Source organism: Amblyraja radiata, chromosome 37, assembly GCF_010909765.2.
Source record: "Amblyraja radiata isolate CabotCenter1 chromosome 37, sAmbRad1.1.pri, whole genome shotgun sequence".
Taxonomy (NCBI): Eukaryota; Metazoa; Chordata; class Chondrichthyes; order Rajiformes; family Rajidae; genus Amblyraja; species Amblyraja radiata.
The window spans coordinates 22101819-22117729 of record NC_045992.1 but is presented as its reverse complement, the minus strand read 5'-3'; the positions used below and the strand labels follow the sequence as shown (position 1 = coordinate 22117729).

The following is a 15911-nucleotide window of genomic DNA, read 5'->3' as shown; positions in this document are numbered from 1 at the left end:
AATTTGAATAAATCCTGACCTCAGCTGCAGTCTGTGTGGAATTTGCATGTTCTCCCTATGACCGCGTGGGTTTCTTCCCTGTGCTCCAGTTTCCTCCCACATCCCAAAGACGTGCAGGTTGACTGGTGTAGTGGTTAATTGTCCTCTGTAAATTTCTCCCAGTATGTGAGTGAGTGACAGAATCTGGGGAATGTTTATGAAAATGTGAGGTGAATGAAAACTGGGATTAGTGTTGGATTAGTGCAAATGATGGCTGCTGTTTTGCAAGGACTCGTGGCGTTGAGGAGCCTGTTTCTACACTGTATCGCTCTCTCTCAGTCCATGAGAATGACACATACAGGTAACCCTAATCTATAATAACCATACATTTACTTCTTCTTAATCTACAGCCACCAAGCAGTTGATCATCTAAACTGTCTGCATGTTGCGATTGATAATATGAAGCACTTATGCACTTTCCAAAGAAAAGTTGATATTATCTTGCCTGTTTCTTAGTTTAGTTTAGTTTAGTTTAGAGATACAGCGTAAAAACAGGCCCTTCAGCCCACCGAGTCCACATCGACCAGTGATCCTCACTAGGCACTGCATTTATACCAAAGCAAATTAACCTACAAACCTGAACATTTTTGGAGTGTGGGAGGAAAGAGAAGCTCTCAGAAAAAAACCCACACAGGTCACAGGGAGGTAGACAAAAATGCTGGAGAAACTCAGCGGGTGAGGCAGCATCTATGGAGCGAAGGATACAAGATGGAGATTTGTGGAGACTTCAGGATGAAGATGAGACTTCACGCTTGCCTGCGCCTCCATCTTGTATCCTTTGCTCCATAGATGCTGCCTCACCCGCTGAGTTTCTCCAGCATTTTTGTCTACCTACGATTTTTCCAGCATCTGCAGTTCTTTCTTAAACAGGTCACATGGAGAACGTACAGTCAGCATCTGTAGTTAGGAATGAACCCGGGTCTCTGGCATTGAGACAGCTGCGTCACCATGCCACCCATTCTATTGACATTGTGATTGTCTGAGCGAGAGTGCAGAGAATATTCACCAGCATGGTAGACTCAAAAAGCTGGTGTAACTCAGCGGGACAGACAGCATCTCTGGAGAGAAGGAATGGGTGACTTTACGGGTCGAGACCCTTCTTCACACCCAAAGCATTACCGATCCATGTTCCCCAGAGATGCTGCCTGACCCATTGAGTTACTCCAGCACTTTGTGTCCTTTTGTGTAAATCAGCATCTGCAGTTCCTTGTTTCTATAGATAGCAGCTCACTGGAAAAGGGCTGCTCTTTAAGAATGGTAAATTGTTACCCGGGACCCTCGGCAGCATGTGTTTTCACACCGATCAGAAGGACGCACTTGTGAAACTAAATTCCAGGTTTATTAAATGTAAGTTCTTTACTCCTACAGTAAAACTTGGTGCTTGTGCCTCTGGATTATTTATACTGCTTGCTGGTTTAGCCACCATGCCACCATTCCTGATTTTAACAAAACAAAATCCCAAGTATAAGATTACTGGAGAAAGTTAAAGCCCCTAGAATCCAAGGGAAATTGGCAGATTGCTTTAAAGATTGGTGCAATGATAGAGAGCGAGGGTGAAGATATTCCCAGGTCAGGGGAATTATAGTTGGCCGCAGGAGTCATTTTCTTTGAAACACAGGACACCTCAGAGATTAAACCTGGGTCTGAAGAAGGGTTCTGGCCCAAAACATCACCCATTCCTTCTCTCCAGAGATGCTACCTGTCCCGCTGAGTTACCCCAGCATTTTGTGTCTATCTAGGATGAGCAGTTATGGCTTATTTCCTCAGTGAAGGATAAAGACGACAGAACAAAGATTTAAACTAGAACACAAAGTGCTGGAGGAACTCAGAAGGTTGTGCAACATCTGGAAAAGGAAGATTGTTTACCTTTTGATATCGGTTCGATATTATTTGCTACGTCTAAATTAAACAAAAAAATTTATAGGGAAAACCCTATAATATTTAGTGCTATACGAATTTGGAAACAATTAAAAAAGACATTAAAATTAGATAATTTATCACTTTTTCTTCCAATTGTGAATAATCCTTTGTTTAAGCCTTCATGGTTGGACGGGGGTTTTACACAATGGAAGAATTATGGAATTAAAAATATGGGACAACTTTACAAGGAAGGCACTTTTCTGACATTTCAGGAATTGCAACAGACTTATGGACTTCGAGGAAATGATTATTTCAGATATCTTCAACTTAGAGATTATGTAAAATCGAACTCCCAAAATTTTTGAATTAGAAATTCAGAAATTCTTGATGAATGTTGGAACAAACATCCTAATACAGAAAAATTAATATCTTATATATATAATATCTTATTAGACAGTGACATTCCTTCGACGGACTTACACAGACAAACATGGGAAAAAGAATTAAATCAAGTAATAACGAAAGATACTTGGGAAGAAAGTTTGCAACACATACATCAGTGTTCACTAAACGCTAGACATTCTCTAATACAATTTAAAGTAATACATAGGTTACATTATTCAAAAACAAAATTACATAAAATTTTTCAACATATCTCACCTATATGTGATAAATGTCAACATTTAGAAGCTACATTATCTCATATGTTTGCAAACTGTATAAAAATTAAAAAATTCTGGGTAAATATTTTTAGTATAATATCTAAAGTAACCAGCACACAATTGGACCCAGATCCAAAATTAATAATACTCGGAATATTAGAATTAAATCAAACACTTAGAACAACACAAAGAAACTTTATTGATTATAGTTTAATAACAGGAAAAAAGTTAATTCTAAAATTTTGGAAAGGCCCTACGGCCCCCACAATCAAAATGTGGATTATAGAAATGACGGAGACCTTAAACGTGGAAAGAATCAGATTTTCCCTGGAACATGGTCTCCTTTTATTGATTACTTAAAGGGTCAGAATGGTTCAGCACAGGAACCTGACTAGCACGCGGGCTAAAGAATGGATGAAATACTATACTCTGAAATGTACGAATATATCTCGAATGAAGTCTTTTTTATTTTAATAAATTTTTCCATTCTTCTTTAACTATCTTTTTCCTATTTTTTTTTTTTTTTTTTTTTTTTTTTGTTTTTGTTTTTCTTCTCTTTCTTTTCTTTCTTTACTTCATCTATCTCTTTAGTTCTTTCTAGTTTAAAAAAAAAAAAAAGGCAAAAAGTATTGGAGACAATGTAATAATAATTGACAATATTATCAATTTAAAAATGTAAGACTATGTAATGATGTAATGATGTAATTAGGTTATGTACCTATCTCCAATAAAAAATATTTTCAAAAAAAAAAAAAAAGAAGGTTGTGCAACATCTGAAGATGAAATGGGCAGGCAATGTTTTGAGTCGGGACCCTTCTTCAGACTTGAAACGTTGCCTGTACATTCCCTCCACAGATGCTGCCTGAGCCGCTGAGTTTCTCCAGCACTGCTCAGGGTCAGGATTTCAGCATCTGCATTTGCTGTGTCTCTTACACTTAAACTAGATCATGGAGTGGGCAGCTGAGGATTATTTTTGACATAACAAATAGTGCAGGTCTGGAACTCCTTGCCTGAAATAATGTTGCTGCCATAAAACCTCAGCATATTTAGAAAGTTTCTGGATGGCCATTTGAAGACCCTTTTCTTGCATTCTATAGGCAAAGATGTGGAAGGATAGATTAAATATTACAGCATTGGCCAGTGAGCAAATGGGGTCAGTTTGGGTGGGGATGTGATGTCTTGACATTACTGGGCTAGATCATCACAGACAATCAGTTCAAGTAGATTTGGTGAGAGATTAGTGAAGCAGGTGGCATTGTGGCGCAGGGGTAGAGTTGCTGCTTTACAGCGCCAGAGACCCGGGTTAGATCCTGACTATGGGTGCTGTCTGTACGGAATTTGCATGTTTTACCTGTCACCGGGTGGGTTTTCTCCAGGTGCACTGGTTTCCTCCCATACTCCAAAGACGTACAGGTTTGTAGATTAATTGGCTTTGGTAAAGATTGTAAATTGTCTCTAGTGTGTTGGATAGTGTTCGTGTACGGGGTGATTGTTGGTCGATACGGACTCAGTTGGCCAAAGGGCCTGTTTCCACACTGTATCTCTAACACTAAAACAAATACACATTAGAGAATATTTTGTGCCCATAATGAATCCTAGGCTGTGGGCCGAGCATCAAAAATGTGTCTAGAAATCAACTTTCGTGACCCATGTCTCGGAACTACATGAAATTTTGCACAGATTTAGATAAAACAAAACTAAGTGGGACCCGTTGGGTCCCAGCTTCAAATGGGAGGGCTGGTCCCCCAACGCAATATTCCACCTCTCCACCAATTCCAATATCGCTGGCCAGAGGATGGGGGGGCGGGGGCATTCTGGAGTGCTGTGGGACGAAGGGGCTGGTTTCCAGAGGGCTAGTATGGACATTGTGGGCACTCGGGTGGGGACGGGACAGCGCCAGAGAGCTGGGATCGATCCTGGCTGCGGATGAGGCGCAGGTCTGTGCCGAGAGTGTTTTGGTACGTCTCCCTCCTCCAATCACCGCGCTCTATCCTCAGCCTCTGACCGACACCTCCCTCCTCCAATCATCGCGCTGAATCATCATGTCCCGCCTCCATCGCCTGCTCAAAAAAGGGGACACGTCCCCTCTGGCCCCCCTGGGATTTCTGCCTCTGACACACACATTCACTCACACACACACACACATTCACTCACACACATGAACACACACACCCATGAACATACACACACAGACACACCCACACACACACACATAAACACACACACTCACACACACATACACACACAATCACTGACACACACTATATATATGGCAGTAAACTTTCTTGAATACTCACACGGCTGAGCGCAGCTCTCCACTTTGGGGCTTCCGCAGTCAGCGGAACTTTTGCAATCAGCGTGTCCTCTGCACTCACCGGAAATTACGCAATCAGCACGACCTGTCCTAATTTTGGTCTCCTAATCTGAGGAAGGACATTCTTGCCATACAGAGAAGGTTCACCAGACTGATTCCTGGGATGTCAGGACTTTCATATGAAGAAAGACTGGATAGACTCGGCTTGTACTCGCTGGAATTTAGAAGATTGAGGTCTTATAGAAACTTACAATATTCTTAAGGGGTTGGACTGGCTAGATGCAGGAAGATTGTTCCCGATGTTGGGGAAGTCCAGAACAAGGGGTCACAGTTTAAAGATAAAGGGGAAATCTTTTAGGACTGAGATGAGAAAAACATTTTTTACACAGAGAGTGATGAATCTCTGGAATTCTCTGCCACAGAATATAATTGAGGCCAGTTCATTGGCTATATTTAAGAGGGAGTTAGATGTGGCCCTTGTGGTTAAAGGGATCAGGGGGTATGGAGAGAAAGCAGGTACAGGATACTGAGTTGGATGATCAGCCATGATCATATTGAATGGTGGTGCAGGCTCGAAGGGCCGAATGGCCTACTCCTGCACCTATTTTCTATGTTTCTATGTCCACTATGTCATGAATTGAGACTTTTGAACCAAACAGAGTCGGACCTAATAAAGCATTTATTCCTTCCAATCACAGTCGGACCTAATTAAGCATTGCAGTTTCAAGCACAGGCAGGGCAGCAGGCCAAACAACTCATGACATTGTCATTAAGGGCTAACAAATCATTTATTGCAGACTCACAGTTCAGTTGATTCACAGCTTAGAATGAGAGTCGTGACCTCTCCCTCATGATCTTGCAGAGTGACTGTGTCATGTCCAGGCATCCGGGGTTTTATAATCCTGCCACCCCCCCCGGAAGGGGCATTACCTTCATCGCGTTGATTGACAGGCGAGAGGATCTCAAGGTTTTTTAAACACTCATAACTTTTTTATTTTTCATCGAGGGGAATAATCCTCGGGACCTGCTCAGCGGAGGATGACTGTGAGTAAGATAGCCAAAAATCATAGCGATATATTGTAGCGTTTCTTTTCTAAAATCAATATACAGCGCAGACAGGAAGTGGTCAAAATGACACTTTTAATTATATAAATACTAATTGAGAAGGAAGTCATAACTCGTCAGTGCCAAAATTTGCACATTAATTAGATCGATAAAGTAAGCGTCATCTAGCGTCCAATGCCCATATTACACCATGGGGAGCCTATTTCCGTGTTGCAGTCTATTTAAAAAATATATTATACCATATATATATATATATATATATATATATATATATGTGTACATGAATGTGACTGTAATCATATATAATTATGTATAATTATATTAAATAAAAATAATATAATGAATATAATTATGTGTTTTTTTTTAATGAGACTGCCGCAGAGGTCCGGCTCCTGAACCAGCCTAATTAATGGGTGAGGGCAGTTCCTCTGGGTTCCCCCGTTTACTGAACCCCACTGACTGCCAGTGTGCAGAGTGGGGGTCACGGCCATAGTGGGACTGGGCACTGACAGGAAAATGCCTAACCCTAACCCTAAAGGCCCTGTTCCAAGTTCCCAAGTTACTCACAAACTCTCCCGAGTTTTCCCCTTGATTCAAACTCGGGGAATGTCGGGTAATGTCAGTAGCGAGCTCATAGGAGTCCAATTGAGTCCGTAGATGTTTCGTAGCGGCTCGTAATGGCAGCCCTAGGAACTTGGGGCACCAGGTAAGTCGGGACGTTTTTTCAACATGTTGAAAAATGTCCACGAGTTAAGAAAAATAGCCCCGAGTACCAACGAACGGCTATTACCGTAATTCTCCGAGTTCGAATCAAGGGGAAAACTCGAGAGAGTTCGTGAGTAACTCGGGAAAGTGGGACAGGGCCTTAACTCGCCCCCCTTCCAGAGCTGCCAACGGCTGGAGCTGGAGCCGCTTTGGGACCGGCTGCGGGCTCCGTACATGTAGCCCCGCAGCGCGTCCACCTCGGCCAGCATGCCCTTCTGGTGGTGATGATGGTGGGGAGCAGCACTGCCCTGCACGCCACCCGGGCCCCCTTCAGCACCCCCATAGCGCCGGCTCCGTCAGACTGCCCGCACGTTTGCTGCAACACCGGTAGGCCGACAGCCCGACCGACCATTCACAGGACCCACCGGAGGCCCGGCCCAACTCCCCCCACCCACCGGAAGCCCGGCCTGACCGACCGCTCTCACCATCCACCGGTAGCCCAGCCCAATTCCCACCACCCACCGGCGGTCCGACAGCCCGACCGATCCTCCACAGCATCCATCGGCCTACCGACAAGCCCAACTGACAGACTGACCGATTGACCGACCGACTGACCCCAATCCTAACCCTAGCTCTACATTTGTTATTTATCATTTTTATTGAACAGTTCACATCATAACTTTATAAAGATAAATCAATTGAAAAACAAAATGGTCAGTAAGGTGAGCATTACCTTTATTCCTTGGAAACCTTGCTATTGTTTTGATGTAATGAGGAGGTAGCCATGATCCCAGGGTCCTCGCTGCCTAGCGACCATAAAAAAAGCGTGGGATTGGTCAATTTGTGTCTGACCTCAATGTCAAACGTGCATTGATTGGGCAATTACTTCTCACAAAATTTGAGGGTTTTCTCATATTTCTTAAAAATGTGCAGGATTTGGTCTTGACAAGTTTCAGGTATGATTTATATCATATTTTTACGCAATATGTTAAAAATGTAGGTTGTTCCGTGAGTTCGGTCACGAACCTGAACAAAAAAACTCCTCGGCCCACAGCCTATCCTTCATCGTATTTTCAGGAGCTGGAATGATGTGAAATGTTGTAAATGTAGACCCGTGGGATTCAGGAAGAATGAAAGGCTTAATGTAATAGATTGTGAGAGAGACGCAAGTATTTCATGGAACTTAGTCACAATAATAGCAGGTCGGGGAATGTTGCCAATAATAGGCGATTAATTCTTGCATTCTTTCCGATAGAAAACCCAAATTTATTCAAACCAAATTCAGAATGCAGTTATGGATGAAGCAAGCCTTCCACCTCCAAAGGACAGATTCTTGAGTAACAAATTCTTCACCCGGCCAAAAAGCACACACACATTTCGGGTAAGGAGGAATGCAAGAGATAAGAAGTGGATGGGTGAGATGTGTCATCATTCACTACTTGTATGGTACCAATCAAATAACAGGGAAACTATCATTCTCTCCACTGGTCCCAGGGTCTGATCAAGTGCATCATCAGACCCCATGGGAAGCTAAAGAAGAAATTGTGGAGGCCCTTGCTGATGTATTTAACCATATATAACCATATAACAATTACAGCACGGAAACAGGCCATCTCGACCCCTCTAGTCCGCGCCGAACACATAATCTCCCCTAGTCCCATATACCTGCGCTCAGACCATAACCCTCCATTCCTTTTCCATCCATATAACTATCCAATTTATTTTTAAATGATAAAAACGAACCTGCCTCCACCACCTTCACTGGAAGCTCATTCCACACAGCTACCACTCTCTGAGTAAAGAAGTTCCCCCTCATGTTACCCCTAAACTTCAGTCCCTTAATTCTCAAGTCATGTCCCCTTGTTTGAATCTTCCCTACTCTCAGTGGGAAAAGCTTTTCCACGTCAACTCTGTCTATCCCTCTCATCATTTTAAAAACCTCTATCAAGTCCCCCCTTAACCTTCTGCGCTCCAAAGAATAAAGCCCTAACTTGTTCAACCTTTCTCTGTAACTTAGTTGCTGAAACCCAGGCAACATTCTAGTAAATCTCCTCTGTACTCTCTCTATTTTGTTGACATCCTTCCTATAATTAGGCGACCAAAATTGTACACCATACTCCAGAATTGGCCTCACCAATGCCTTGTACAATTTTAACATTACATCCCAACTTCTATACTCAATGCTCTGATTTATAAAGGCCAGCACACCAAAAGCTTTCTTTACCACCCTATCTACATGAGATTCCACTTTCATGGAACTGTGCACAGTTATTCCCAGATCCCTCTGTTCACCTACATTCTTCAATTCCCTACCATTTACCATGTACGTCCTATTTTGATTTGTCCTGCCAAGATGTAGCACCTCACACTTATCAGCATTAAACTCCATCTGCCATCTTTCAGCCCACTCTTCCAACTGGCATAAATCTCTCTGTAGACTTTGAAACTCTACTTCATTACCCGCAACCCCACCTATCTTAGTATCATCTGCATACTTACTAATCCAATTTACCACACCATCGTCCAGATCATTGATGTACATGACAAACAACAGTGGACCCAACACAGATCCCTGTGGCACCCCACTCGTCACTGGCCTCCAACCTGACAAACAACCATCCACCATTACTCTCTGGCATCTCCCATTCAGCCACTGTTGAATCCATCTTGCTACTCCACCATTAATACCCAACCATTGAACCTTCTTAACCAACCTTCCATGAGGAACCTTGTCAAAGGCCTTACTGAAGTCCATATACACAACATCCACTGCTTTACCCTCATCAATTTCCCGAGTAACATCTTCAAAAAATTCAAGAAGATTAGTTAAACATTACCTTCCAGGCACAAATCCATGTTGACTGTTCCTAATCAGACCCTGTTTATCCAGATGCTTATATATATTATCTCTAAGTATTCTTTCCATTAATTTGCCCACCACTGACGACAAACTAACAGGTCTATAATTGCTAGGTTTACTCTTAGACCCCTTTTTAAACAATGGAACAACATGCGCAGTACGCCAATCCTCCGGCACTATTCCCGTTTCTAATGACATTTGAAATATTTCTGCCATAGCCCCTGCTATTTCTACACTAACTTCCCTCAATGTCCTAGGGAATATCCTGTCCGGACCTGGAGACTTATCCACTTTTATATTTCTCAAAAGTGTCAGTACTTCCTCTTCTTTGATCCTCATAGTTTCCATAGCTACTCTACTTGTTTCCCTTACCTCACATAATTCAATATCTTTCTCCTTGGTGAATACTGAAGAAAAGAAACTGTTCAATATCTTCCCCATCTCTTTTGGCTCTGCAGATAGTTGGCCACTCTGACTCTCTAATGGACCAATTTTATCCCTCGTTATCCTTTTGCTATTAATATAGCGGTAGAAACCCTTCGGATTTACTTTTACCTTACTTGCCAAAGCAACCTCATATCTTCTTTTAGCTTTTCTAATTTCTTTCTTAAGATTCTTTTTACATTCTTTATACTCCTCAAGCACCTCATTTACTCCATGCTGCCTATAACTATTGTAGATCTCCCTCTTTTTCCGAACCAAATGTCCAATCACCCAAACCATGGCTCTTTACAATTTTTACGATTTCCTTTCAACCGAACAGGGACATAAAGATTCTGTACTCTTAAAATTTCACCTTTAAATGTACTCCATTTCTCTTCCACATCTTTCCCATAAAACAAACTGTCCCAATTTACTCCTTCTAAATCCTTTCGCATCTCCTCAAAGTTAGCCTTTCTCCAATCAAAAATCTCAACCCTAGGTCCAGTTTTGTCCCTCTCCATAATTATATTGAAACTAATGGTATTGTGATCACTGGACCCGAACTGTTCCCCAACGCATACCTCTGCCACCTGACCCATCTCATTTCCTAACAGGAGGTCCAGTACCGCCCCTTCTCTAGTAGGTACTTCTATGTATTGTTGCAAAAAACTATCCTGCACACATTTTACAAACTCCAACCCATCCAGCCCATTTACAGAATGTGTTTCCCAGTCTATGTGTGGAAAATTGAAATCTCCCACAATCACTACCTTGTGCTTACTACTAATATCTGCAATCTCCTTACATATTTGCTCTTCCAATTCTCGCTCCCCATTTGGCGGTCTATAATACACCCCTATAAGTGTTGCTACCCCTTTCCCATTTCTCAGTTCCACCCAAATAGCCTCCCTAGACGAGCCCTCTAATCTATCCTGCCAAAGCACTGCTGTAATATCTTCCCTGATAAGCAATGCAACACCTCCACCTCTTGCCCCTCCAATTCTATCATACCTGAAGCAATGAAATCCTGGAATATTTAGTTTCCAATCACAGCCCTCCTGCAACCATGTTTCACTGATCGCCACAACATCATACTTCCAGGTGTCAATCCAGGCTCTAAGTTCATCCACTTTTCTTACAATGCTCCTAGCATTAAAATATACACATTTAAGAAACCCACCCTCTCTTATTCTCTGATTATTTTCTTTTTCTTCTCTCTCCCCTACATTTTGGGTCAGAGTGCTACCATTCTCTGCCCCCTGCTTCACACACTGACTGCTAGCTTTCCCAATTTGAGTCCCTCCCCCCAACCATACTAGTTTAAAGTCTCCCCAGTAGCCTTTGCAAATCTCCCCGCCAGGATATTGGTCCCCCTTGAGTTCAAGTGCAACCCGTCCTTTCTGTACAGGTCGCACCTTCCCCAAAAGAGGTCCCAATGATCCAGAAACTTGAATCCATACCCACTGCACCAGTCTCTCATCCACGCATTTATCCTCCACCTCGCTCCATTCCTACTCTCACTGTCGCGTGGCACAGGCAGTAATCCTGAGATTGTTACCTTTCCAGTCCTTCTCCTTAACTCTCTACCTAACTCCCTAAATTCTTCTTTCAGGACCTCTTCTCTTTTTTTACCTATGTCGTTGGTACCTATATGCACCACAACCTCAGGCTCCTCTCCCTCCCATTTGCATCATCTTTAGCAACAGGTGTAGATCTGTAAGACTGGAGAGTGGCTAAACGTTGTACTGGTATTCAGAAGGAGAAGTAGTTGGAGGGGGATGTGAGGGACACGATCTAGCTGCATTTGGACAGCTTAGAATGATTAGGGGTAGTCAGCATGGCTTTCTGTGGGAAATCGTGCCTCACAAATCTGATCGGGTTTATTGACAGGATCACCAATAGTATTGATGAGGTCAGGATGGTGGACTTTAACAAGCTCTTTGAAAAGGTCCCACATGGTAGGCTGGTCTGGAAGGTGAGAACATCCAAGACCAATTAGCCAACTAGATTCAAAATTGGCTTGGAGGCAGTCAGAGGGTAGGTTAGTTTAAGGTAGACATGAAATGCTGGAATAACTCTGCGAGACAGGCAGCCTATCTGGGGAGAAGGAATGGGCGACGTTTTGGGTCGAGACCCTTCTTCAGACTCCGCAGTGGTAGAGTTGCTGCCTTAAGCCCCTGTCCCACTGTACGAGGTAATTCACGAGTTCTCCCGAGTTTCCCCTGATTCGAACTCGGAGAATTACGGTAATAAATGCTCGTAGGTACTCGTGGTTCTCGTGGGCTTTTTTCAACATGTTGAAAAATCTTCACGAGTCTTCACGATCTTCCGAGTACCTGCCGTTAGCGTTACAAGCAGCTAAGAGACGTCCCGAGCTCCGACGTACCCGCTACGTACATTCTACGTGCTTACCACAAGTTTAATTTTTTTTTTAACTCGGGAGAGCTCTTGAATTACCTCGTACAGTGGGACAGGCCCTTTACAGCGCTTGCAGTGCTGGAGGCCCGGGTTTAGTTTAGTTCAGTTTGAAGATACAGTGTGTAAACAGGCTCTTTGGTCAACCGAGTCCGCGCCGACCAGCGATCCCCGCACACAATTGCTATCCTACACACATTGGGGACAATTTTACAATGTTACCAAAACAGTTAACCTACAAACCTGCACATCTTTGGAGTGTGGGAGGAAACCAGTGATCCCGGAGAAAACCCGCGCAGATAACAGGGAGAACGTACAAACACTGTACAGACAGCACCAGTGTTAATGTGCGGGATCGCTGGTGGGCACAGACTTGGTAGGCCAAAGGGCCTGTTTCCGCGCTGTATCTCTAAACTAAACTAACGAAGGAATGGGTGACGTTTCAGGACAAGACGTAACCCATTCCCAAACTGAAACGTTACCCATTCCTTCTCTCCAGAGATGCTGCCTGTCCCGCTGAGTTACTCCAAAATATTTAATTTATCAGAGAGTGGCAGATGGAATATAGTGTAGCAAAGTGTGAAGTCATGCATATTGGTAGTAGGAATAAAGGTATAGACTGTTTTCTAAATGGGGAGAGAATCCAGAAATCGGAGATGCAAAGTGACTTGGGAGTGCTGGTGCAGGATTCTCAAAAAGTTAATTTGCAGGTCAAATTAGTAGTAAAGAAAGCAAATTAATTTCTTTCCAGAGGGCATGTATACAAAAACAGGGATGTAATGCTGAGGCTCTATAAGGCACAGGCAAGGTAGCATTTGGAATATTGTGAGCAATTTTGGGCACCATATCTGAGGAAGGATGTGCTGGCTCTGGAGAGGGTCCAGAGGAGGTTTACAAGAATGATCCCAGGAATGAGTGGGTTAACCTCTGATGAGTGTTTGTCAGCACTGAGCCTGTACTCACTGGAGTTTAGAAGAATGAGGAATGTTTGGAGGGTGGGGCGTGGGGTATTGGGGGGAGTGGGTGAGGCAGCTTGCCCCGAGTTAAGTGCAGATGGAGTCAATGGTGGAGAGTCAGGTCTGTGTCTCAAGTTGGAGTGGAAGGAGTATTCCGCGCTATGTGTGTGTGCAGCGTCTGGGCTCTGGGTCTGGGCTCGGCGTGTGGCTGAGGACTCTGCTCTGTTTAATTTTAGTGCAGAGATACAGCGTGGAAGGGGTATGTGAGCAGCGCATTCTGCTGGTTCACTAGTTAATGGGAACACCTATTGAAGCATACACAATAGTGAAAGGCCTGGATAGAGTGGGTGTGGAGAGGATGTTTCCACTAGTGGAAGAGTCAAGAACTAGAGGTCATAGCCTCAGATTGAAGGACGTTCTTTTCGTAAGGAGATGAAGAGAAATGTATTTAGTCAGAGGGTGGTGAATCTGTAGAATTCTTTGCCACAGAAGGTTGTGGAGGCAGAGCCCGTGGATAATTTTAAGGCAGACGGATTCTTGATTAGTACAGATGTCAGGGGTTATGGGGAGAAAGCAGGAGAATGGGATTAGGAGGGAGAGAAAGATCGGCCATGATTGAATGGGGGAATAGACTTGATGGGTCAAATGGCCTAATTCTACTCCTATTCCTTATGACCTTATGAAAAAGACATTCATGGATAGAGTACTATGCCAGATGCAGCCCAGAATGCCAGCATGGTGGGCATGGAGTGGTTGGGACAAAGGGCCTGTTCCCGCTCTCTACAGCTCTGATACCAAGTGATAGGAGCTGTTGAAGAGAGGGTGAGATCTAGCTGCCACGGCCCACATCAGTTCTACTTCAAAAGATATGATGAGGCAGCAAAGACAGACCTGATGACAAACCCTCTCCGTAATGATTCCTGATTATAAAGTTTTCAGAGAGGACAGAGCACGCGGAGCCCGGAGTTTGGGAAGGGAATAAGCTTATCTTTAAAATGATGAGGGTAATAGTTCAATCTAGACACTTTTGAAGTTACAGCCTCTGGGTCGATGTGAGACTGTAGATGAGTTGAGGAGGTTGGTGAGGAATGTGTGGGGCGTGGGGTAGTGGGGGGAGTGGGTGAGGCAGCTTTCCCCAAGGCAGCGTGAAGTGCAGCTGGAGTCGATGGTCGGGTCTGTGTCTCAGGCTGAAGTGGAAGGAGAATCCCATGCTTTGTGTGTGTGGAGTCTGGGCTTGGCGTGTGGCTGGAGCGACAGATTGGCAAGGCTGAGGACTCTGTTTAACTTTAGTGTAGAGATACAGCGCGGAAAGGGTGTGTGAGCAGCACATTCTGCTGGTTCACTAGTTGATGGGAACAACCGCCCACAATGATCTTGTGAGTAATCATTCTTTTTTCCACTCATTCACCAGCTCTAGTCTCTGCACAAACTGCCTGGTGGAACAGAATGAATGGAATGGGATGTTACAGCCACCACTCAGGTGAAGCCTCCCACCACTGCCCTGAAAGCAAGGTAGCTCCCCTCGTCCCAACATTGGCTGCGTCAGACCCGCTTGAAGAGCATCACTGGCAGCCACCAAATGTACAATGAGCTGCATCAGGCTGCACACTCTCTCACACTCAATCTGCCATTCATATTTGACACTTTTTAAAAGCACAGAATATAGAAAGAGCACAGAATAAAGTTTGAAACATGCAGGTGATGTTAAGATAGAAGCTGTGATACCATTCAAAGATTTATAATCAGTTATACTTAGGGCCTGAATACTTTGGTTTTAACTAATTTCAAAGCCATAAATAACTGTTCCATACCTCTGAAGGCCAAATTGATTTTTATTTAAATTCCAGTATGTTGTGTCAAGAGTGGAGAATTAGCAATTGAATTCACTTTATTTATGAATGTCACAAACAGTTTGTAGGTGGGCATGTGAAGAGATGTGTGAACATACTTCTGAGGTAATGACCTGGTGGTATTTTGTAATAAAGTGATATTGGATATGCTTGTGTTGCTATTATTACAGAATTAAAATTACTTGCACTAAAATATCAGATTTTGCCAAACACGACTAGAAAACAGAGTATAACAAAATCCTTGCATAGGTCCCCTGGCGGTCTAGGTGCTGGAGGATGAAGTGCAGGCCTAGGTTTGCTTGTCATCCACAGATCTATTGGCCCAGTATGCAAACTGCAGGGGGTTTGTGATACTTTTCAGGTGGCCTGCACGTCTTTCAAGGGGCTTCATGATTACAGAGGTCAGTGCGACAGGCCTGTAGTCATTAATACCAGTAAATGGGAGGCCACCATTGACTACATAGTCAAAAAGGCACAACAGAGGATGTATGCAGATGATACAACGGTGATTGGCCTCATCAGCAACAACGATGAGTCGGCCTATAGGGAGGAGGTCCAGCTCCTAGCAGCATGGTGTGCTGACAACAACCTGGCCCTTAACTCCAAGAAGACCAAGGAGCTCATTGTAGACTTCAGGAAGTCCAGGGGCGGCACGCACACCCCCATCCACATCAACGGGACGGAGGTGGAACGTGTTTCCAGCTTCAGGTTCCTGGGGGGTCAACATCTCCGATGACCTCTCTTGGACCCACAATACCTCAA

The 15911-nt window shown here is 43.7% G+C and overlaps 1 protein-coding gene across 2 annotated transcripts in view; it reads left to right on the top strand.

Annotated features, from left to right (window-relative positions):
• Positions 1 to 15296, top strand: part of fam149b1 (family with sequence similarity 149 member B1) — a 212794-nt gene extending 197498 nt beyond the window's left edge. For both annotated transcript variants that reach the window (XM_033012952.1, XM_033012951.1), the window contains exons 13-14: positions 7901 to 8026; positions 14711 to 15296. In XM_033012952.1, coding sequence (XP_032868843.1) covers positions 7901 to 8026; positions 14711 to 14716 — 132 coding nt within the window. In that variant the 3' untranslated portion in view covers positions 14717 to 15296. The remainder of the gene's footprint in view (positions 1 to 7900; positions 8027 to 14710) is intronic.
• The last annotated feature ends 615 nt before the right edge of the window (positions 15297 to 15911 follow it).